At 42.4% G+C, this 24941-nt stretch overlaps 1 protein-coding gene across 4 annotated transcripts in view; it reads left to right on the forward strand.

Annotated features, from left to right (window-relative positions):
* Positions 1 to 24941, forward strand: part of ACO1 (aconitase 1) — a 364042-nt gene that overhangs the window by 98000 nt on the left and 241101 nt on the right. For all 4 annotated transcript variants that reach the window (XM_085634885.1, XM_085634871.1, XM_085634895.1 and 1 more), the window contains exons 5-8: positions 7691 to 7760; positions 7858 to 8041; positions 8550 to 8689; positions 9657 to 9828. In XM_085634885.1, the coding sequence (XP_085491011.1) occupies positions 7691 to 7760; positions 7858 to 8041; positions 8550 to 8689; positions 9657 to 9828 (566 nt within the window). The remainder of the gene's footprint in view (positions 1 to 7690; positions 7761 to 7857; positions 8042 to 8549; positions 8690 to 9656; positions 9829 to 24941) is intronic.

Here is a 24941-nt window from a genome sequence, read left to right on the forward strand (position 1 = left end):
CCAGAAGTCGTTGATGGGAAATCTTAAAATTGGCACTGACGAAATATTAATGTAACATTGTACTACATGTACCCTCCTATAGCATTGGATGACCCAGTAGGGAACCAGTAAGCTCCTCCTCAATTAATAGATCACCCTTTGATTGCCACTTGATCGTCAAAACTCTCAGTAAAAGAAAAAAAAAACTGACAGTGTGTGGTTGTCAATGAACGATACTTCTCAAAGCACTTTATATGCAAGGCTATTACTACCTAAGCTGACCATTGTCTGCAGTGCTGAGGCCACAGGATCAGTGCCATTGTCTACTACAATGGTTTCATCATCTGATGACCTTTTAATCTCGGTTAGCTAAACATTAGGGTTGCGATACTAATACATTCCACACCAGCTGGAAGTTCTTTACCTCCCAGTAAAATGTGGGGAAGAGAGATTGTTAAAGTGGACACTACCCATTTGTCTCACAGTGCTATCCAGAGTAGTAAGTATTCCTGTTGTGATCCACAGGTCAACTGTGTAGAACCACCCTTGGAGCAGCAAATGTCTTCCTCCCTCCACAGATGATGGGTGACTTGCACACAAAATGTCCTTTTCTAGTCCACAAACTCTGGCTCTATCATTTGGCCAACTTATGTCGATTCTAAAAGAGGATTAATGTGCCTAACAACCTGTGCATCTGTGCCACCCCTGCCAGTTGTTCCCATATTTATGAAAGGTCCCTTGTCTTTTGCTTTACGGTACATTTGTGACCCTGGATCCTCCACACTCTTCGTCATATAGTTTTGTTAGGGTATCCCCCTTTGACCTTTCTGCTCGGATCCTGAGTAGTGGCAGAATATTCATAGTTTTTGAGGTGCATAGTCCCACCTAGGGGAGATTTCTGATGACCTATCTGTGTCAGTTAATCCAGAGGCCTGGGACAGATGTTGGTCCCTTTGCTGTTATTTGTTGTATGATTGAGATGTTTGCATGGCTTTTGCAGTAACTATTTGTGATTGTGTGCATGGTAAGTTCATTATGTACTCTACTGGTGCACTTCTTGTTAGGGTTACCTGTAGCGGTTGGCAAGCATTTACTATGGTAAGAATGTTTATTGCAAGATTGAGGATGGATGCAGCCCCACAAAGGTAACTCTATTCCTTAACTCATTGTTTCCTTTGCTGTTCTTGTTTCCCTGCACTGTGTTGAGTATCCCCTTGGAAGGTGTTACTGGCCATTTGCATGTAGGCAGTGACTACTGAGTTGCAATCCGGGGAGTGGGACATCTCTGACTCCTCTCTGAAATGGGAAACTGTGCATCAGACTGATTTCATGGTCTCCTTGATCAGCACTCTTATTCGTCCAGCTGTCGGAAGTGACTGTTCGGTTCTGGACATTTACCTGTAATCTGGTTCCGGTTCTTTTGCTGTCCGATGTACGTACAACTGTTTTCGGAAGCCACGGTCACTAAATACTGTAACATGTGGTAGGCAAGTGGCCTCGAAGCCGCCACCTTCTCAGGAGGAAAGAGCCAAAGGCGTATAAAGCCTCCTTGTTGGACAGCGTCTTTGAAGGATTGAAGAAAACGAGGAATCTGTAATCCATTCAAGTAATTTTCAGGAACCAAAAGTCAGGATCTGCCAGTGGAGAAATCGAGGAAACAGGCCAAGGAACACATCTTTGTTCCGATGCACCCTCCAAACATACTGAAACCTTTATATGGAAAGGAAATGACATCAAAATGCCATATGACAGGAAGCACAAAGGATTGGGAACATCAAAAACAAACCAATAAATATACAACCATGATGAAGAAGGAAAAGAAAGATGAAAACCTGAAGCGGACTAGGTGCGCAGCAGTTTTAAAAGGCAGCTGCAAGCCCTCAGGCAGGTGATTGCCATTTTGGAGCTGAAGGATCAAGGAGCAGCAGCAGCAAGGAGTCTAAGAGCTATCGGGAAGGCAGGCCCAGATGAGTGAAACACACAAGCTGCTGGCTTCACTTGGAATCTTCTGAACCCTGGGAACCGCGGGACTACACAAGGTACTGCATTTCTTGGCTATGCTGGCAGTGGAGACGTCGCAGCCACAACAGTTAGACATATACATAGAGTATTCTTCCTACTTCTAAGTGCAGTTGAGCTGAGTGGTGACTCAAGCAGGTGAACAAACTGCCTCTGTGAATCAACTTTTATTATTTCCTTTTTTCTTTGATCCTTTTGTGTTGCTTTACTCCAGTACCCAGTCTGTTTGCCAGCTAGCTGGATTGTGTGGGACCTTTAGACCTCTCTTGTTTGTGGACTTGAATCTATTCTGTGGTCATTCAATTTGGTCCCGCTTGAGTATGGGGTTCCCGTTGATGACAAGATTTTCCAATTTTGGGTCACCGTTGTTTAGATTCGGCAGTAGACTTGCCTTTGTGGATCAAGTAAACTGACTCTTTGAATTTGGATCCTCTTCCTTTGCACGTTAACAGGTACACTAACAAAACAACTCTATTTTGGTGGGAGGGTTCTAAACCTCCCATTGTTTTGTATTGTATTGATCATGGTCAGCTAGGGGAATCATGTATTTCAATGTATTTGAAACACTGCTTAAGACTTTTTGAACGGTTCCTTATTTGCATTGGTGTTGTATTGTGCTTTTGGGTTAAGATTACGGCAGCATTCACAATCCTCTAGTAATAATGAGCATAATAAGGTGTGTTTGTGGCTTTCTGCCTATTTAACACCATTGCAGCAGCATATATTGTGCTATATATGCTCTATGATTGAATTTATCATTTAATATGTTAATATGTTTATATATTCTTGAGCTATTATCAAAGTTGTGTTCACACTACTCTTGCCGAACATCAACATCTTTAGTGCATGTGAACTTGCCCAGCACCAACTCCCTTGAGTTCTGCCCGAATTGCCTTTCATGTCTGCCAGAGAATTAAGGTGGTTTTGTAGGTCTAACTTTCCACTGCAAACATAGTACCTGAAGCCCAAGGGAGTAGGGATCCCTCAAATTCTCACTTTTTCAGTGTTTAGAGGCCCTTGTTGTTCTAATCCCCAGAGAAAAAGTTTGACAGATTCCTAAAGATACAACACCTTCAATTCAAGTATTTTACTCCGTCTGTACAAGGAGTTAAAGCTATGAATAATTTATTTTTATTTTTTTAGTTCACTTGAGTAAAAATTGATATTAACTAAACACTCCTGTTGCTTTCATTCTGGGGTAGTTGTACAGAGTTACTACCTAAGCACACTTTCACTGGGTCAAGATGTAGAGGAAAATAGAAAATAATCTGTGTACACATATATTTTATTTCAGAAGGGACAGACCACAGGATATTCAACATCATATCGGAGAGATCTCCTTCAATTTAGTGACAATGCCGGCAGGAATCCCGTTTGTGTATATAATTTGGAGCCAGTCCAGAAGGAGTTGTTGATAGTATTGAGACTGATTTGTGCCAATGTCAGAACTGTTCTAGCAGTAAAGAAAGATTTCCGAATTAGGTACCATTGCTCAGTAGTCTGAGGTGCTCTATTCAAGGTAGTCCGTCTTTCCCCATTTATTTTAAATTTTACTGCTTTGTTTGGATATTTGGCAAGCAAAGTAAGTTTTGGAGAGAAAGTGATGCTGTTCAGACAGTATCAACCAGAGTTTTGACTTTATGGTTGGGTAAAGTAGGCAAGGTTTCATATGACAGCTTTTTTTTATCAATATAAATTAACAACAGGAGAGGGAGGGAATTTTTTGGAGCCACTCTCAGTCCCCCAGGGCTAGTATAAATCAACAACAAAAGAGTGTGTCCATCAAATGTGAACAAGTGCAGGGAAGATAAGAAGAGTGAATCACTATGTTTTTAAAACAACCCTCACTCACCAACCTAGTTGGTGACATGCTTCATCATTGGGTTCCCACCGGAGAGACCGAGTGTCTCCCCGGTGTGCTACGACGCCTGAATTACAGCGGAGCAGGTTTTTTTGTGTGTGGGTGCAGTGCAAAGAGTGATAGTGTAAGTTTAAAATATGTCGCAGTTTCAACCAATAATGAATTTAATAATGGTAAACTGGACACAGTTAAAATGGTGTGGCGGACGGTATGAACTGGTGATAATTAGACCAGCTACGTCCTAAATCAGGTGCATAGTGAAAGGAGTGGTCAACATGTTTCTGCTTCTTGCGTCAGTGCACGAAGCATTCGTCAGGACCTAAAGTGAGACCACCACGGCGGTGTACGCACGCTAAGGCGTACCCTAACCTGTGGGATCAGAAACCGCTTTGAAACTTACGGTTGCGTTTACCCTTCAGCAATTTCTGAGAGGTTCAGTTCTGTTGAAATGAAAAAAGGACAATACAGAACAAACAAACAGAGATTCACATCATACATATATATTTGCACAAGAACAGGCATGAGCTAAATCACACACGTGTCGTGAGGAAATTTCATGCACACACATGGTGGGGATTTCCATGTCCTTGGAACTGCGGGTAGCAAAATTCATTAGTATTAGCCCGTGTTCAAAATCTAAAGGCATGTGGTGCTCTTTAGCGCTATCGCTAATTGTGCCGATAAAGTGATACACCCTGTTTTTTGTGGGGTGATACGGCAAAGCGACAAAAGTATATGGCCTTCACATTGGTGGTCAGCACTGTATTATGGCCGATCTGTAGGAGGCGGTAGGAAAAATAAAATAAAATAAAATGCTTGGGTTGTGATGGAGAATCGAGGGTAAATGTATCAAGTGGAATTGTGAACATCGCGAGAGACAATCTCAGTGCTTACGTGATGTTCAATTTTGTTTCACAACATGAGTCCGGGTGGGAGGCGGGACTTGTAGTCACACTCTGGACGTGGAGTGAAAAGAATAAGAAAGATTAAAAACTTACACGATTGGAGGGTGGGTATAGGCTTCCGTCCTGTAGCCCCATTACTTACTACTCCAAAGCCACCAGCCCTCTGCAACACCTATTCGGCCCTCCTGCGGACTCGGATGTTGATGTGCATCAACATCCGAGTCCGCAGGAGGGCCGAATAGGTGTTGCAGAGGGCTGGTGGCTTTGGAGTAGTAAGTAATGGGGCTACAGGACGGAAGCCTATACCCACCCTCCAATCGTGTAAGTTTTTAATCTTTCTTATTCTTTTCACTCCACGTCCAGAGTGTGACTACAAGTCCCGCCTCCCACCCGGACTCATGTTGTGAAACAAAATTGAACATCACGTAAGCACTGAGATTGTCTCTCGCGATGTTCACAATTCCACTTGATACATTTACCCTCGATTCTCCATCACAACCCAAGCATTTTATTTTATTTTATTTTTCCTACCGCCTCCTACAGATCGGCCATAATACAGTGCTGACCACCAATGTGAAGGCCATATACTTTTGTCGCTTTGCCGTATCACCCCACAAAAAACAGGGTGTATCACTTTATCGGCACAATTAGCGATAGCGCTAAAGAGCACCACATGCCTTTAGATTTTGAACACGGGCTAATACTAATGAATTTTGCTACCCGCAGTTCCAAGGACATGGAAATCCCCACCATGTGTGTGCATGAAATTTCCTCACGACACGTGTGTGATTTAGCTCATGCCTGTTCTTGTGCAAATATATATGTATGATGTGAATCTGTTTGTTTGTTCTGTATTGTCCTTTTTTCATTTCAACAGAACTGAACCTCTCAGAAATTGCTGAAGGGTAAACGCAACCGTAAGTTTCAAAGCGGTTTCTGATCCCACAGGTTAGGGTACGCCTTAGCGTGCGTACACCGCCGTGGTGGTCTCACTTTAGGTCCTGACGAATGCTTCGTGCACTGACGCAAGAAGCAGAAACATGTTGACCACTCCTTTCACTATGCACCTGATTTAGGACGTAGCTGGTCTAATTATCACCAGTTCATACCGTCCGCCACACCATTTTAACTGTGTCCAGTTTACCATTATTAAATTCATTATTGGTTGAAACTGCGACATATTTTAAACTTACACTATCACTCTTTGCACTGCACCCACACACAAAAAAACCTGCTCCGCTGTAATTCAGGCGTCGTAGCACACCGGGGAGACACTCGGTCTCTCCGGTGGGAACCCAATGATGAAGCATGTCACCAACTAGGTTGGTGAGTGAGGGTTCTTTTAAAAACATAGTGATTCACTCTTCTTATCTTCCCTGCAGCTTTTTTTTATCTCCAAACGCTACAAAGGTGTGAATCCTGTAGTTTAGCATTGGTTTTGGTTTCTCCAACGGACATGTAAACCCAGTGGCATACATAGTTTGTTGTAGTTAATCCAAATATAGCCCAACCCTATCAAAAATATATCTGTATCATCTACCGTTATTTTATCACTATACCAGATTGACTTTAGGGAAGACCTGTGGAATTTATGTTCCTACTTCTATGTAGCTGAATTAGGTCTTGTTTTGTCAACATTTGTGCAGGGTGGAAGTGGTTAGTTTTCAGGGTTTTTTTAAAAATCTTTCAATGGGGCTGAAACATTGATTGGTGCTAGGTCCCTAGATGATGATGTTGCTTCAACCTGACAGTGATTCTCAAGGAAAAGACATGTGTCAGAAATCTCCTTAATAAAAAAAAAAGCGGCAACCATGTATTCCTTGTAAACTGTGTACAATACGTAAAAACACAGTGATTCATAAGGACTTATTATTTAAGTTAAATATGTTACTTGGAACATCATATATTGCTTCAAACAAACACTTGTAGTAGAGTGGTAACCCCCTGGAATTTTAACTAGATATCACATGTATATTTTACATTGCAAGAAAGGTTTAAACACCATTACATAAGTGTAAAATGCTTCACACAGGGAAAACTGCACAGTGCACTTGAAAAAGTGACTCAAGTGCAGTTATAACACATTTTTTCAAGAAAAAACAGGCTTTGGTTGCTAATGAAGAAATATCCTTGTATAATGATGCCCTTGAGGCATTATTGGGTCACCTAAGCTCTTTTAATGTCAAATAAACAATCCAAGTCTATGAATCTGTAGATGCTTCAACCCATAAAATTCCATTAACAGGGTCTTGATCAGGACAAGTGTAGATGCACCATCACTGGAATTGTACACAGAACAATAAAAAAAATCGTCTAGATCTGACAGCATAACAGATGTCATCATAATCAAAATCTCTCTTTAGGGGAGTGGTTATAACCATCACCAGCTGCCACTTTATATACATTGCTACTTCACCAACCAGAAACCAATCAAGTTTGCGAAATCCGTGAGAATGTAGGGTATCATAACATTCGGCAAATAAAAGCAAAGGCTTTGTGGGGGTGAGCATTTTCATAAGGTAACCTTATCGTTTGACATATTTTATCGACTATTAAAACTGAGAGCCTGGTGAGACTGCTGGGCTGGATAGCTTTGCTTTTTCTTCATAAATAACCTTGATGACATAGCAAATGCACTCTTACAGCACTTGACCCTCGAGTTGTAGTGGGACTGCATATTGCTAAATATTGAAATCCATGTTTTCCTTCCATTATAAACAAATTTCTATTGAGTACAATAGATAAGTAAAATAAAAGTGGAGTTAGTTCATAAGGAGATTTGTGGGTATTTGTTGCTATGCTAGACTAGCAAAAATTGTTGGGTAATCCGTGTAATGTTCATTGAAAGTGGCATAAATAAACTATGCATACTTCTGAAATGGCCACTCTTTTCATGTTACCGAACTTGCATTGCTTTTTCTTTCAGGGCCGACAGTTTACAGAAAAATCAAGATCTTGAGTTTGAAAGGAACCGGGAACGATTTGAATTTTTAAAGGTATGGGGACATATAAACGGAGTCTGTGCACACAGGAAACAATACAAACACTGCTTGTTGTGCTTAACCCTTGAGATTTACTTTTTGTATTTTACAGTGGGGTTCACAAGCTTTTCAGAACATGCGTATTATCCCACCTGGCTCGGGCATCATACACCAAGTGAATTTAGAGTACTTGGCGAGAGTGGTTTTTGATCAAGATGGCCATTACTATCCAGACAGCCTTGTGGGAACTGACTCGCACACAACCATGATAGATGGACTAGGAGTACTAGGCTGGGGTAAGCAATCCACATTATACACAGTGACTGTTGTATCAAAAATACATCTGTAGTTTGTGATTGAGCAAATATCTTTAATGCTGCACTACATAGAAAGCAGAATATTAACAGGCAATGGTTATTAAAGACGAGTGGTTTTATTTTTATGTACTATAGTCTTTACTTTCTTCATATGGAATTCGGAAATTATGTTGTGAACTTTAAAATACCAGCCATCTTAACCAAACATATTTTCAGTAAAAATCTTTTACCATTGGTTTTGATGCTGTTACTTTGTTTCTGGACTGAATTTGCGATGCCTTTCAAAGGTGCTAATTTACTTCACTGGATGACTGCTAATTGTCGTCAGATATATCTAGGTTTTGTTTGGATTTTTCTCATTGATTGCAAAGTTAAACAATTTTTTGGGCAGCAAAATCATCCTTGATTCTAAACTCTTTGAGGTGATTTTTGTATTTTTTGTATTTTGTTGTTCAGTGTTTTAGTGTTATTTAATTTATCTTCTCAGGGGTTGGAGGAATAGAAGCAGAGGCAGTTATGCTGGGCCAGCCAATTAGCATGGTGCTTCCTGAAGTCATTGGCTACAAACTTGTGGGAAAGCCTCACCAGTTGGTGACTTCCACAGACATTGTGCTCACTGTTACTAAGGTAAAGTTCAGTTTTGTTTCTGGTTTGGTTTTAAAGTTTTATTTTTTGAATCGGAGGAAGACAAAACCGTGATGGATGGATTGTTTCAATTAATCTCCAGCGCAAGTAGTTACTCTGGGCCACAATTCAGTCATTTGATTTGCCCACTATGCCACCTCAGACAGGAACCAGCCACATACAAATCAGATTTTGTCTTGTTCAAATATGAACAGTCTAGGCCGACCAGTCGGGTCACATCTCCTTTAAATGATAACCCAAGTTATCGTAGACTAGTTATGCCATATTTGTTTCTCGTTCGTAGTAGGCTGTAGCTTGAGTCCCATGGCATGGTGAGAACGGGGCCTACATCTTGGCGTTCACCTCGCACTAAGTAAAACAAAAAAGTGAGGGGTGGATTCCAAATTTCTCAGCTCCTGGTAATTATGCTAGGCTGCAATCACTCCATTGTGTTCTGGCCTGGTACTTCATGGTAGAGTGTTCGTATTTGAGCAGAACGAAGGTTGATTTACATATCTCTGGTTCCTCAAAGGTGACATAGTGGTAAAAAAACTGATAAACTGGAGAGTGATTTAAGGAATTACCAGCGGCTCATAATAAATCAAGGTTTCCATCCATCACTTTTGTTTTATTTTTCTGGATATTCACTGTGGTCTGAAAATTGTTTAGACCTTGTTTGATCTCCTGAGAAAAGAGGAAAGCCCAGCTTGATTTGCTTTCCTCTGTGAAATTCCCTTTACTACATCCAAATCTAACAGAGTATTGCCCTGTGTAATTAGCTAACCCTCTATCATGCTAATCTCCTGTCCCTCATTGAGCACGTAAGGAAATGTTTTAAAGAGCACGTTTGTCTGCTTTACTGGAACATGTTGGGGACTGAATGATCTCCCTGTATTCTAAAGCTACAGAAAAATGATTATAAATAACAAAACAACCGTTAATAAAATTTGCCTCTATTTAAATATTGTAGCACCTTAGGCAAGTTGGCGTTGTGGGCAAGTTTGTGGAATTCTTTGGACCTGGTGTAGCTCAACTGTCCATTGCTGACCGTGCCACCATAGCCAATATGTGTCCAGAATATGGAGCAACTGCAGCTTTCTTTCCGGTTGATCATGTCAGCATTAGCTACTTGCAACAAACAGGTGAGTGCTTAAAAACATATCTTTTGATTAAATATTAGAGTACAATCAAATTCATATTACAATGTAACTAATGCATTTAGGGCCTCTCATCTTTTGAAAGCTCTTACATTTACTTTTAGAATCCTAACTTCATTTTATATAGCATTGGCTGTGATTTCCAGCTCTACATTTCTAGACCTTCTAATGAAGTTGAGCACTGCTGTAACATTCAGGTGGGCTGGGTCCCAGACAAAGACTTAAAACACTGCACTTCTTCACTGACAAAGATATGTAAAACTAAATTCTTCAAGATGTTTATTTTTTTTACTCCCTTTTTATCGTGTTTTATAGATCTCGATGAAATGAAACCCTATGATCCAATCCCTCGTGTTGGCATCACGTACTGTAATTGCAACTTCCCTTTTCTGTGGCTTTCAGTTTTTATCATGGTTGAGAGTATCAGAATATCCTTTGCCTTGAATTGAAGATTTTTTTTTTTTGTGTGAAGTGGAAAGGAGGGGACTAGATAGTGAATCAAGAATTCAAGTAGAATTGTATATCATTTTATTTTCAGTAAACTTAAGTCCTGACTCATCGATTTGTGAAACCCTGCCTTATAAGTTGAAAAAGCAAGTGTAGACCGTGGAAATATTTATAGTACTGATGGAGGATGTTTGCACAGAAGCAGCTTCCTTGTCTGGGACTGTTGCCTCTCACTCTGGAACGCATGGCTCATGCTTCCCACTAATAAAGTGATTGATCAGGTAAACAGTTACCTGAATAAACTGGGTGCACAGCTGAGTCAATACTTTTGAAATTTTTAACACTTTTATACCGTGTATATTACAAAATGAATCATTCACATAATCAAAAAACATTTATCCATCGACATTTTCATTAGTGCAAAGCATACATCACATCAATACAAATCTTTTGTAATGGTTACAGTTATATCAATACATATGTAAAGGTAGAAACATACAAGCTTAAACTTATAACTGAGTACATATTACAAACAATGCATTGTTCTTGAATGGGGTTCCAGTTATTCGTGTAATGCCCTATGCATTTCGGGACAGACTGTCCCTTCTTCTTGGGGCATGCTACACGAGATGTGCAGTGAATACCAATCCAAACGGTATACGGATGTAGTGAAAAAATTGGATCCTTCCACGTAGCCAAAAACAGCTAGACTCAACTGCTCCCGGTGGAAGACGGAATCAAAGCAAACACAATGTTCTCCCTGTATACAGTCTCTGTAAATCTTTTGCTTTAGCAGTGTGCTTGCAGTGGTAGATTTTGCAGCTATGCGTGGTGCTGTGAAGAAACTGGGAGGAGACCCACAGAAAATCAATCCAATCTGTCCGGCTGATCTAGTCCCGAAATGCACAGGGCCTTACACGAATAAGTGGAACCCCATTCAAGAACAATGCATTCTTTGTAATATGTACTCAGTTATAAGTTTAAGCTTGCATGTTTCTACCTTTACATATGTATGGATATAATTGTAACAATCACAAAAGATTTGTATTGATGTGATATCTGCTTTGCACTAATGAAAATGTCGATGGATACATTTCTTTTGCTTATGTGATTGATTCATTTTGTGATATACACGGTATAAACATTTTAAAAGTATTGACTCACCTGTGCGCCCAGTTAATTCAGGTAACTGTTTACCTGATCAATCACTTTATTAATTTATTATGTGATTTGGGCAGCCCACAAATACTGAGGAGCATGCACAAACAGTTTAGTTAGGTGAGCTGAAATCACTTAGCGTTACTTGAAGGATCTTTTGGAGTGCGTCACCAAACTCCTTCTCGTTTGTTTCATGCTTCCCACTGCCACCTTGACTTGACATCTGTGCATGGATTATACAAAAGAAGAACCTTAGTTGCTGGTTTCATGGGTGCATAGACCTGGGTTTTTGTGGTTTGGATTCTCTTCCGTGCACATCCCCAGGCCTAAACGGTGAATAACATTCAGTGTGACATGGTGACTAAAAAAAGTTTACTTCAGCCCCCTTTGGCTTTGAGACCCTTGCCAATCTGTGTGTGTGATTGCCAAAGGTAAGTGTGAATGATGCAGTTTGCTAAAATGATGGGTCTCCTTAAAGGCATTTCTTCCCCAAGGGGACTCTCCCTGAAACCTTCCCTGCTTATTGGCATAGGGAGAATCACTCTACTTTAAAGAAACTTCCTCCTTGCTCTTCTTTTCTGTTCCTGGTGGGTTACTCACTCGTAAAAAACCAATGAAATTCTCCCGTTATAGTTAGTTCAGACAACTATAACTCGCGCGCCCGCAATCCACTGCTGATGACGTCACATATTACATCACTCATGACATGGTCAGTGGCATCACTGATGACATCATCCTTTTGATAGAGTGGCGGTCGCGCGAGTTATATTTAGCTGAACTAACTATAACGGGGGAATTTCATTGGTTTTTTACGAGTGAAATGTCCACCTAACTATAACATGTGTGAAACCTATGGTTTTTTCAGTGAATTTGTACGTTTTTTTAAATGCAAAGTTATGTATTTATTATTATATGTTTTATATATTTATTTTACAATAAACTACGTATTAATTTTTTTTTTTAATGGTCTTTCACCGTGCGCGCACCCCGCGATTTTTAAAAAGGCTAGGGGGTCAGGAACTCTCTACCCTGCCCCCATTTTCACGTTCGCCACCTTGCTTTTTCACTCTCACACTCAAAACAAACAAAATGGCGGCCGACACTTCCTGATTTCGACCGATTCGAACGTTGACTGACATGTAACCACCAATCAGAATTACGCTCGCGCACGTTAGGGAGCACGCACCGTGAGCGCACGGTGCGCGACTATAGATATTTATGTACTTTAACTGCAATTTTCTCAGGTACTACTGAACAGATTGACTCCATATATGCAAAAGGCACATCCCTGACCTGAGGACTACCTCTTTGCCAAATTTCAAGTAATTCTGTTCAGCCGTTCGGGCTGTACCTTCGACTAAAGGTCCTATGGGAAAATGCATTGGGAAAACGCGTTTTGGGACCCCCCTTTTTTCTCGGCCCCTGCTTGATGAATCCCCCCGAGACTTTCAGGGTAGGAGTTGAGCGGAGCGCCCCATTAGTTTTGAAAATTTCGCGAGGATTCGTCAACCGGCGCCAAATTTCTTCAAAATAGAATTTTGAGATTTCCTATGGAAACACGGTCCTAACTATAACTATCTACTGGCGACCGCCAGTAGATATATATATATATATATCTCAAACAATCCAGCATTCCTGAACCTCCTGGTATGGCGAAAAGGAACGAAGCGAACTCCTCTTGGTGGCAAAAGAAATTGAATTTATTAATCTCGCAACTGCCTGTCATGACGCGTTTCGGCCGGTCGGCCTTCATCACATATGGTGATAGATTTATTTATTCAGTCACACGATGCTGACTAAGAAATGGGCGTCTCGAGGAAGGCAACCCGGAGACAGGCTAGAGATTTCCAAAGATGTCCAGTATATGGAATGGAATAAGAGGGCCAGAGATAAAACGTGGAATGGTACGAGAGCCTGAGGAGTAAGATAAAAATGTTCCCGTGAGTTTTATAAATATACGGAAATACTTAAGAGTGATAATGGACAAAATCAGGCAAGGTAATCGAAAATACATGGGATATAGTAATGGCATCTAAAGGCAAAGACCGGTATGGTTACCAGACTGACTATGCCAAATGTATTCTAGGGTTTGTAGTCTTGGGTCAGCTTGGTTTATCCAGTGAGGGGGGGTGCAAGCCCGGGAGTTGTGTGTACGCGTGCTGAAAGTAAAAAAAACAAGGGAGAGTATAAAGGGAGTGGTGCATGCCCGGCGACGTGCGGCCGCAAAAGTGAAAGTGATCGCAATCAAGTGCGCGGCGAGCGATGCACTTAATAAGCATGAGGAATGTCTAGGAGTGGGCATTCCAGTGCATCCTCCCATGGAGTTTGACACAATCCCAGGTTTACTAAAGGCAGTAAACCTGGGGTTATCCCAAAATATTGTGTCTACCTCCTTATTTTCTCTTTCCATGTGTGCTGCATTTTGCAGCTCAATGAGAGAGTAATAAACCTGTAAGGATTATGTTTTTGTGCAAGAAAGTATTCTTTCCTGCACAAAAAGAATCTTGCCCATATGTGAGACACCCTTGCACCATGGGTCAAGGATGCCTGCCTTGGCGCTAGGCAGAACAAAGTGCGCCAGCGCTAGGTGGGAGCAAAGATGTGCCATGTCTTAGTAAATTTGGTGCATTTTGCTCTCTGAACTTCATGCAACGCAACAAGTTCTCTTGATGCGTTGCCTGGAATGTTAGTAAATCTGACTCCAGTAACTACAGCAGCCCAAAGCAACCGCATTACCAGTAATCTCTGCTAGATTCCTCTTCCCTTGCACAGGCCAGTGGAAAGCTTAGGATCTCAGAGAAAGCCTTGCTGCTGTAACCTTTGAAAAGAGGAACTGGATTGGCTGTGTAAGGAAAGAAGCTATCCTGATCCAACGAAGACCTGCTTAAGGCCAAGCTGACTAGAGAATTGGCATGGAGGACGCCTCAAGAACCATGACCACCCAGGAACCACAACTTACCCGCAGCACTAACCAGGAGTATTAAAGACAAAGCCCTGTCTCGATTGTGGAGCTGCAGAGACTCTATGGTGGTAGTGTTTTTGAAAATTTGGTACCTTGCGCATAGTAGCTATAAATAGGTCTGTTCATTTCTTGGAAGCAGAAAGTGCTAGCATTCAAGGTATTCGATTTAGCGCCAGCATCACAGAGGTGATCTTGTGGACCATGTTAGTCTACTAGTTAAGCTCTAGGTTCCAGTCTGACTCACTCAGTTGGTTGAAGCCTCAGCGGTCTTAATTGTCAGCTCCCAAGTAAGCCCCTATATTACCCAACCTTAAGGGTCAATGGTACAGTTCAGGGTGTTAAAAATCATTGCTGACAGGTGATAAGATCCACTGATCTTCGATATGGTTTTATTCCTGTTAACTTATTGCCAGTTATAGCATTCTGAAAATCTCTTTACTTTTTGAAGATTCGAGTAATACATGATTTTATGGATAGGTACACTCAGTCTCATGGGAATTGAGCAGGGTGTTATTAAAATGTATGGGGTTTTTTAGGACTAAATACCTGAATATTTGTCTTGGCTTTCTAACCTCCCTCAAAAGAGTAAGCGACATACAGGCTTTGTCAGATCATAGGGTTTTTCAGTAGTTCACGAATCAAGCAGGGTGCAGTACTGCACTTGGTCCTTTCTGTCCCTGTTTGTGCCGTGGTGCAGCTTCAACGCGGTACGCCAGGCGCTAACTGGGTATGCTCTGTTTCATATCATGTGCTGCCCTAAGGGCAACACGTTAGTGACAGGCGAAGCAGCTATTTGAAGCAGCCAATTGGTCTTTTACATTGGAAGTGGAACCTGACCAGCACTTGCGTAGAGTAGGGTGGACAATATTCCTCTTGCATGGAAATGTGTGTGGGTTCAGTGGTGCCCCTTTTCAGGATGGTGCCCTTGAGAATCACACTGAATGTGCACCACCTCTTTGTGATTTCCTTTTTGCCTCTGTTAGGTAGGTATTTGTAAAGTGCGCGGCTACTCCGTGGAGTGTCCTGGTGCTGCGAAAAGACCATGTAACACAGAACCATAGAACCCCAGAAACTAAGACATGCCAGGCTAAAGATGAAAAAGCCATGTTTTTAGTTTTTCTGAAGGAGAGGAGATCCTGTACCAGTCTCGGAGAGAGGGGCAGACTATTCCATAGCCGCGAGGCCACCACTTGAAAGGATCTGCCGCCCACCTGGGAGTGCAAAAACGTAGGCGTAGACATCAACAGCTGCGCGGAGGACCTCAAGGTCCGTTGTGGAACATAGTGCTGGAGCCTTTCTCCAAGATGTGGCGCCCCTATCTTATAGAAGGCCTTAAAAACCAAGACTAACGCTTTAAATTAAATCCTTTTACAAACTGGCAGCCAGTGCAGTGAAACCAAGAGAGGAGTCATTCGTGTCCAGGACCCTGCCCAAAAAATGTCTCTGGCCGCCGCATTCTGAACCACTTGTAGGCGGCCGAGTAGTAGACTGGAAGACCCAGATACAGGGAATTTGCATAGTCTAGTCTCGATACCACCAGGGCCTGGACTACCATCCTCCTCTGTGAGACCGGAAGGAGAGGGAGAAAGTTCCTTAACACTTTAAATAATCCAAAGCAGGTTCCGGCCACAGATTGGATCGGAGTCTTCATAGACAGGGCTGCATCCAACTTGACCCCAAGATTTTTCACGGTACTGACTGAAGATGCATGGGGGACATAACTTGCGGCCACCATTGATGCCAATCCACACAGGGATGGGAGCCGAAAAAAATAATCTCCGACTTCTCAGGATTACATTTCAGTTGGTTTTGCCCGAGCCACCGAAATACTTCTGATAGGCAGGTGTTAATCATACTGCCGTTAAAAACGGCACCCCTCTCACAAGAAAACAGTTGTTTGTCGTCCGCATGCGACTCTATTTTAGCACAGTGTTCCTCAGAGAGGAGCGCAAGAGGGTCCATATACAGATTAAAGAAAGTCAGGCTCAGAGCCCTGAGGGACCCCCACATTCATAGGAGGAATAGGGGCCCGAAAAACGAGGGGACCAGATGGTTTGTAGGCGGTCACTTAAAAAGGACTTGGGTGCAGAAAATGGTTGGCCTCCACAAAATCCATAATGACCCTATTAACATATTTTTCCAAAACCTTGGAAAAAAAGGGCAGCAATGATACAGGCCTATAATTACCGGCAACCTGTGGGTCAGCCGCAGGTTTCTTAAAAAGCGGAAGAATTTTAGGTGGGCACAGATCCATGCTGCCTCCAGTACAGGTGGCTGGGCTTCAAAGGAGTCTTGGATATTTTTAATTTTGTCATGGAAAAAACAGGCCAGATGATTAATCCAATCACTGGTAGGGGCAAAAGGACTGCTGATAGCCTTGGGAGATGCAAAGTCCTTAACAATGTGTAGTGTTTTATGTAGTGTTCTAGGTTGTAAGAGGGAGATGATGTAATGTTCTAGAGTGGGCTTAGGTCACTTGTCTATGTCATACTGTGTTGGCATATTCTAATGTGGAATGTTCTTGAGGCAGAATGTTACTTCTTGAACGCTGTGGCAGTTACTCTTGGATGTTGAAGGATGGGGTCTCTTGTGTACATCCTACAATAAAGAACCTACAAAGCCTACCTTGTTCCTGTCATCTGTTTCCTGCATCTTCATTACTTCATTTTGGCGACGACTGGAAATTGTGATTGTCAAGAGACCCCAACTCGCTGCTTTAAATGGGCTTTGGGCTGCCTCGGATTCTATTCGCGCACTCTTCTACTGTCGCTTTGTCTGCCGATCATCGAGGCGTGTGGGAGATCCTATCGGGACCACGATTGCTGCCGCGGTGATTTCCCTGGCCTTTGGAGAGCGTCTGCGCCCCTGCTGCCCACTACGCCGTTTGCTTCTGCCTGAATCAAGCGGCCCTGCTGCCCACTACGCCGTTTGCTTCTTCCTGAATCCTAGGAAAGGGGTCGGACACTCGCAGGCATCTATAAAGTTTTTTTTTATTGTTTGGTTTTTGACTTCCGAAAGCCCGTGCGCGCTCGCAGCGTTGCCTAGCAACTCACCTCGCGCTGGGCTCAAGCTGCTTCTTGTCTCCAAGCAACGTTGGAAGCTTTGACGTCGCTCCGCACACGCTGCAGTCACCGCTATTGTTTCCTGTCACCAAGCAACGGGGGAAGCTTTGACGTCACTCCGTACACGTCTCTGTTTCCTCCGTCTTTTGCAGAGTCACCTGGCAACTCACCCTGCATTTGGAAACACCGCTTACGGAGCACACGCAAGTAGTCAGAAGTCCAGGGCTGGAAAACAAGGTACTGTCTAGGATTTTCACGTTTTGGCAACGCTGATCTGCACAGCTTTGTGGTTTTTCATTGCAGATCGTTTTTGGGTTTACAGTGACTTGTCTGGATATTTCGTGACAACGCTGATCTGCATAGCCTCGTTTTCTCTCCCTACGCTGATCTGCTCAGCCCTTCTCATTTGCAGATCGTTTAGGGGTTACAAGGTGTTGATGTGCATGTCTCATTGTTTAAAATATGCGTAGGTACCTTAAGTAATGCAGACATAGGCATCTGTTTATTTTAGATAAAAGAAGAGGTTCTGTAGCCTGCTCACATATTTTACATCCCATCTTTTGTTTTTTTTTTCTCTCTTGCTGTTCACTTCTTCTCTTTGCGGTTATGCAGAATGTCACTGCTCCGCCTTTCTTTCTGTCCGCTCCTGGTGATCCCACTATTCCATGGATAAAATGGAAAAAGGTTTTTGCCAATTACGCCAGGGTGTGTGGTACGTCTCTGAGTGCAGAAAGAAAATCTGCTCTGTTCTTACATTGCCTTGGCTCAGAGGGCCAGGAAGTCTTTGAACATCTCCCAGATTTACCGGATGGAGACTCCCTCAATGAGTACGAAATCTGTATTAAGAAGATGGATTTGCATTATTTACCAAAAATGAGCATGGTTTTAGAAAGATATCATTTTGGTAAGAGGGTTCAAAGACATGATGAGACTGTGGAACAATATGTTACATCGTTGCGCAAACTAGCTTCCACTTGCTCGTTTGCTGGTAGCTTGGAGGAAAGACTTAGAGACCAACTCATGTTGGGGTCCTCGATTGAGAAGGCGAAAGATGCACTTTGGCAGAAAGACAATCCACCGCTGGAAGATGTTATCACTACTTTAAAGATGCATGAACACTCTAAGGCTTGTTCTGAAGCCATAAAAAAGGGGTCGGTCTCTGAAAAAAGTGCTGACACGGATGTCAAAGAGATCAACATAAAACCTAATGTGAATTCTGATAGTTTGGTAAAGTCTTCGGTTCAATCTGGACAAAGTTCCTCTAAGACCTTACGTCAGTACTGGAATCCAAAATTCTCTGTAAAGTGCTTTAGGTGTGGTAATGCAGGTCATGTGGCTAACTTTAAAGACTGTCCGGGCTGGAAAGCTACATGTTCTATTTGTAAAAGAAAAGGACATTTTTCTAAGTGTTGTAGGGCTAGCAAGAATACAAAAAAGGTGAATGAGGTAGACATCTATGAGCAAGATGAGGGCGATCTTATTGTTTCACAAATTTACAGTCAGCAAGCAGATGGTCCTGTAGAGTAGGTTTTGGTGAATGACAATCAGGTGGATATGTTGTTTGATTCCGGGGCCAAGATCACTTTGGTTCCAAAAATTTTCTATGTAAAATACCTAATCAACAAAGTGAAGCTTTTTAAGCCTGATATTATTCCTAGAGGTTATGGTGGTCAGGTCATAAGCCTGTTGGGATATTTTATGGGTACTATAGATTACAAAGGGAGGATCACGGCTGGGAAGATTTATGTCTCAATGAAAGGGGACTCGTTAATCAGTTGGTCACACCAACGTGATCTTGGGGTTTATTTAGATCCCAATGAATCTCCTTCAGTGTGTTTGAGGGATCTTTCCACTGTTGCTTCCATCTCTGATAACAGTGTTTGGATAAATAAGTTCCCTAAAGTGTTCGAAAAGAAACTAGGCTGTCTTAGAAAGTATGTGCACCTGATTAAACTCAAAAAAGATTCTATTCCCGTGGTGGCCAAGGTCAGGAATGTTCCTTTATTGGTAAGAGATAAAATGAAAGAGGAATTAAAAAAATTGTTGGATAGTGAGGTCATTCAAGAAATTGAAGCCACAGAGTGGGTTTCTCCGGTAGTTATGGCCCAAAAGGCCAACGGAGAGGCCAGGTTATGTATTGATTTGAGAGAACTGAATAAGGCGGTAGTTGTAGATCATTACCCTCTTCCAAACATCACCGAAATGTTGTCATCGTTAGGTGAAGCCACACACTTTTCTACACTAGATTTATCTTCTGCCTACCATCAGGTCAGACTCCATCCCTCGTGCCAAGATTTGACTGCTTTCATCACGCCTTTTGGCACTTTCAAATTTCTTAGAATGCCCTTTGGCTTAATATCAGCTGCATCGGTATTTCAAAGGGTGATGGAAAATGCTTTACGGGGTGTTACTGGGGTCAAAGTCTATCAGGATGACATCCTTGTGTACGGGTCCAGTTTGGGAGAACACAATGAAAGGGTAAATCAAGTTCTCTCAAGGTTGGAAGATTCTGGTCTCACTCTCAGGTTGGACAAGTGCAAATTTGATGTGAAGCAGATTGAGTACCTGGGCCATATGATTTCTGGCTCAGGAATTAAGCCAAAACCGTCTTTGGTAGAGGCCATTTGTAAGTTGAATTATCCTGCAAGTAGAGACGAACTCACAAAGTTTTTAGGGATGGCAGAGTTCTATAATAAGTTTGTTCCTGGGTTTGCTCAAAATACAGAAAAGATCAGGGCCTTATTAAAGAAAGGTTGTGAATTCAAGTGGGATGAATCTTGTAGCTCTGAGTTTGATTTGATTAAGGATCATCTAAAAAAAGCTCCTAATCTTTCAAGTTTTGATCCAAATAAGAATTCATATGTTATGACTGATGCCAGCTCCAAAGGACTGGGTGCTGTGTTACTACAGTCCGGTGATGCAGGGGACAATACCATTCTGTTTATATCAAGGCCTCTCAGAGGGGCTGAGTGCAATTACTCGGTCGTTGAGAAAGAGGCTCTAGCTGTGTACTGGGCGATTCGTAAACTGCGAAAATTTTTGTGGGGTAAAGGGTTTGTTGTAGTCTCAGACCACAAACCGTTGAAGGAAGTTTTCGGGAAAAAAGGGATTGACCGTGTGTCACATAGGATAAGGAGATGGGTCGTTGCATTGCAAGAATTTGAATTTGTTGTCCAGTACTTGCCTGGTGCTAACAATATTCTTGCTGACTGTTTGTCAAGACTTGGTGGGTCCACTATTTCAGATGAAGGTGATGATGAGGAGGATTATTTTTTGGGTGAAGCTTCTGGTGGTGAATGGAGTGTGTGTCTGGTCACCCAGGGGGTGGTCACTGAAGATGAATGGAATGCTGTGTTGAGGGATGATGCTGTCCTTCAGCGTGTTTTTTGTTTTGTTCGTGATGGGTGGTGTGAGAAGCATGTGTGTGATGAGGAGATTAAGGGTTTTTGGAATGTCAGAGACGAGTTGTCGTTTTCTAATGGGCTCCTCTTTAGAGGAAGTAGACTGGTGGTTCCTACTGCTGTACGCCAAAAATTGGTTGAGAATGCTCATTCCAGTCACATGGGCATTGCAAAGACGAAAGAAAGACTGAGGGAAGGTTATTGGTGGCCTGCAATGGACACTATGATTGAAAGATTGGTGCGCTCGTGTCCTCAGTGTGCGGGTAGTGACAAGGTTCTCAAATGTAGGACTCAACCCTTGGTTATCAGAAAGCAAGCAGATGGTCCCTGGTCTGATATTGCTGTAGACATTCTCGGACCGGTAAGGGTGAAGTCTCGAGATCAGTATGTTTTGGTCTGTGTGGACATGTTTTCCAGGTGGCCAGTCATCAAAATTGTGAACAGTGTTGATTCTGCTGCTGTCATCAATTTTCTTGATGGTCTTTTTGCTGGTGAAGGGTTGCCAGCATCTGTACTGACAGACAATGGAGTGCAGTTTGTGTCTGGTGTGGTGGAGGAATTTTTCCGTGAAAGAGGGATTTTGCATAAAAGGGCTGCATTGTATCACCCTGAATGCAATGGTGTGGTTGAGAGGTTTGTGAGGGTGCTCAAGGAAACTATGCAGCTGGCATTAGTGTCTGAGTATGACTGGGAGGAAGCTGTTGTTAAAAAGGTTTATGAGTATAGAGTCACACCCCATTCCTCTACTGGTGTTTCCCCTTTTACTCTGTTTAGAGGAAGGGTCCCCAGCACGCAGGTGAATCCTCTTTGGGTTACTTCAAGAAGGTTGGAACTGGGTGGTCCTATTGACAAAACTGAAGGTTGGAGGGATCGTGAAATGGATAAAATGGTTAAGAGAAAGGAGTTGTATGACAACAAGAAGAGTGTTAAGAGAACGGTTATTCAGGTGGGTGATTGGGTCAGGGTAAAGCTACCTGAGAGGAGGTTCGGGAAGTCTAAATTTGGTCAACCAATAAAAGTGATAAAACTTCTAGGTAATGCTGTCAGAACTCAGGATCATAGAGTGTGGAATCTTAACAGGGTTGCAAAATGTCCTCCCAAATGTGTAGAGGGAGATGGGTCTCAAGTTGTACCTGTTCCCTCCATTTCTTCTCAACCTGAATCGTCGAGACCTATCAGGTTGAGGAGAATTCCTCGAAGATTTCAAGATTGAGGCTTATTGTTAGTCACAGTGCTGTTTTTAGCTTTTTGTTTTTTTTATTTTTGTTCTTTGGGTTTGGTGTTTTGGGAAAAAGGGAGGTGATGTAGTGTTTTATGTAGTGTTCTAGGTTGTAAGAGGGAGATGATGTAATGTTCTAGAGTGGGCTTAGGTCACTTGTCTATGTCATACTGTGTTGGCATATTCTAATGTGGAATGTTCTTGAGGCAGAATGTTACTTCTTGAACGCTGTGGCAGTTACTCTTGGATGTTGAAGGATGGGGTCTCTTGTGTACATCCTACAATAAAGAACCTACAAAGCCTACCTTGTTCCTGTCATCTGTTTCCTGCATCTTCATTACTTCACAATGTTAAAATGTTCTCTGCTTTTATTACCCGCCTGTTCTATTTTGGTTGTAAAGAAAAGTTTCTTTTCTTCACGGACCTTTTTATAGTGGTCTTTCAGGGCCTGTTTGAAAGTAATTTTTTTCGTGGGGTTATAGTTAGTCCGCCACTCTTTCAAGGCGTTTGCACACACTTTTGCTCTTCCTGAGCGCATTGGTGAACCAAGGGGCTGAGGCTCTTTTGGTTTTGGCTACCGGGGTGATAGGAGGGGCAGGCTCTAAGGAACGTACATGAAGCCAATTCTCAAGGGGGAGGAAATCACTCTCGGTTTCCACTATGGGGGATAGGATGAGAGCCAAGAGCGCTATGCAATGCCTCTCGGGTAAGCCGATGAAAAGGCCTAAAACTGCTAGTCCGGGGTTTACCATGTGGTAGGGAACTGCCTAACTCCCAGCGGACTCTAAAACCTAGCAGAAAATGGTCTGACCATGCTATAGGGAGAGACGCATCCATTTCAATCTGCTTCGATGAGAAGATCTGGTCCAGAGTATGACCCTTTTCATGGGTAGGGAGGCAAACATAAGGAGTCAGGTTGAGTATGTCAAGAGATTCACGCATCCCCATGGACTCTTTCACCGTAGGGTTATCCATATGAATGTTGAAATCCCCGAGAACCAGACAATGATTATATTTGGCGGCAATAGGGAAGATAGCCTGGCTAATATCCTCCAGGAACTTTCCCGCGGACCCCGTCGGTCGGTAGATTACTACCCCTGCAATAGATGGGTGGGCGGAAACTGTTAAAAGAAAGCCAAGGCTCTCAGTCCCCTCTAACTCCACAATCGGGCAAATGAAAACTCCTAAAGATTAAGGCCACACCCCACCCCTGCCCTCAGGATCTGATAACCAGGGGGGATCGCACTGGCACTAGTGGGGCTGGAGGCTTCCGTTAACCAAGTTTCCGTTAGTGCTATTTTGGTGGGTATGTTTCTATCTGTTTTAAAGAAGGGACTGCACAAGCATCTGCAACCCCTTCAGTTATACTTCAATGCCCTGAGGCCGCAAAAAACAGGTGCGCAAGCTCATTGTGCCCCTGGTTGCACTGAATGAAACATTGCTCCTGTGCTTACAAAGTTTCCTTTTTTCTTACCTGAAGTGGTTGAGTGCCACATGTTTTTTCAAAATAAAACTTCTTTGGTGGAATAAGTGCTACATTTTTTGGACCTAAAAAGCCTTCTGGTCTTACTTGAGAGAACAAAAGAACTTCCGAGAGTAAGACCTATTAAATATACCCTATGCACAAGCTAGCTTGGATAAAGCAGTCCATGAACTCTCTAAATTGTTGAATGTATAACTTTGTGCTGACAAACCTGACCTCTTAAGGGATTTCTTCAAACAGAGCTGGATTTAAAAAAATGTTTATTTGCCTCCTAATAGAGGGGGCAATAATGACTGTTTTTGTAGTAGTGCGCGATTACTGGTTCTCAAGTGCGAAAGCTATCGCTCTAAAAATGGAGGTACTTGGGATGTATTCTAAAGTTTGTGAAACCGGGGAGTGTACCTTGCAGTAGATGTAATTTAATTGCTTGTAACCATGTTTTACAGTGTGTGTTTCTTCTCTCAATTCCTAATCAATCCTCCTCTGATTGGAGCTTGACTGCATATTAAAAGCTGAAAAAAGGAACCAACAGGAGTACCGATCGCTTTAAAAAGAAACTGGTACAATATATCCTTTCTCTGGGGACCATGCTGTTGAACGTTGTGTATTGTGGTTTTTTTTTCCGTTTTTTTATTGAAAAGTTCAAAAACTAAATGAAAGAAGAATAAATCTTACTGGCTTACAGTGATGCTAACAATTACCATTTAATGTATTTTCTACATCCTTGCTAACTGCTAAATAGGAGTCCAAATGTTATGAACTTCGGGGGGGCTACCATAGCTAGAGAAATATTGTTGCAGCTGAGTAACTTTCCCTTCATCAACATTTTGAGACTCTTGGCTTTACAGCACACAGTTTAGAGTTCCTGTTACATGGCAGAAGTTGGAGTGGAATTTGGGGATTTTGGCTTTACCTCTGAAGGCAAACATCAGAGTTTTACAAGCCTTACTTTTCCAAGAGGAATCACACAGATAAATTGTTAGACCTGGCATCTTTGGCGTGGTTTCCCCTGACTTTTTGTTTCTACCTACTGTATTTTTGACGATGTGCTGGATTTCCTTTTTGCTGGTTTAGGGTTTAGATGCTTTGGCCACTTTGCCACTGCTGATCAGTGTCAAAGTGCAAGTGCTCCCTAGGTAAATTGTTTCTGTAATTGGTTATCCATGATTGGCATATTTGCATTACCAGGAAGTCCCTAGTAAAGTGCACCAAGTGTGCCAGGGCTGGTGATTCAAATGCTATTAGTGGGCCTGCAGCACTAATTGTGCCACCCACATGAGTAGCCCTAAAATGGTGTCTCAGGCCTGCCACTGCGGTGCCTGGGTGCAGTTGCTAACTGCCATGCTGTCCTGACCAGTGTCCCCAC

This window comes from Triturus cristatus, chromosome 2_1 (assembly GCF_964204655.1).
Source record: "Triturus cristatus chromosome 2_1, aTriCri1.1, whole genome shotgun sequence".
In the NCBI taxonomy this organism is placed as follows: domain Eukaryota; kingdom Metazoa; phylum Chordata; class Amphibia; order Caudata; family Salamandridae; genus Triturus; species Triturus cristatus.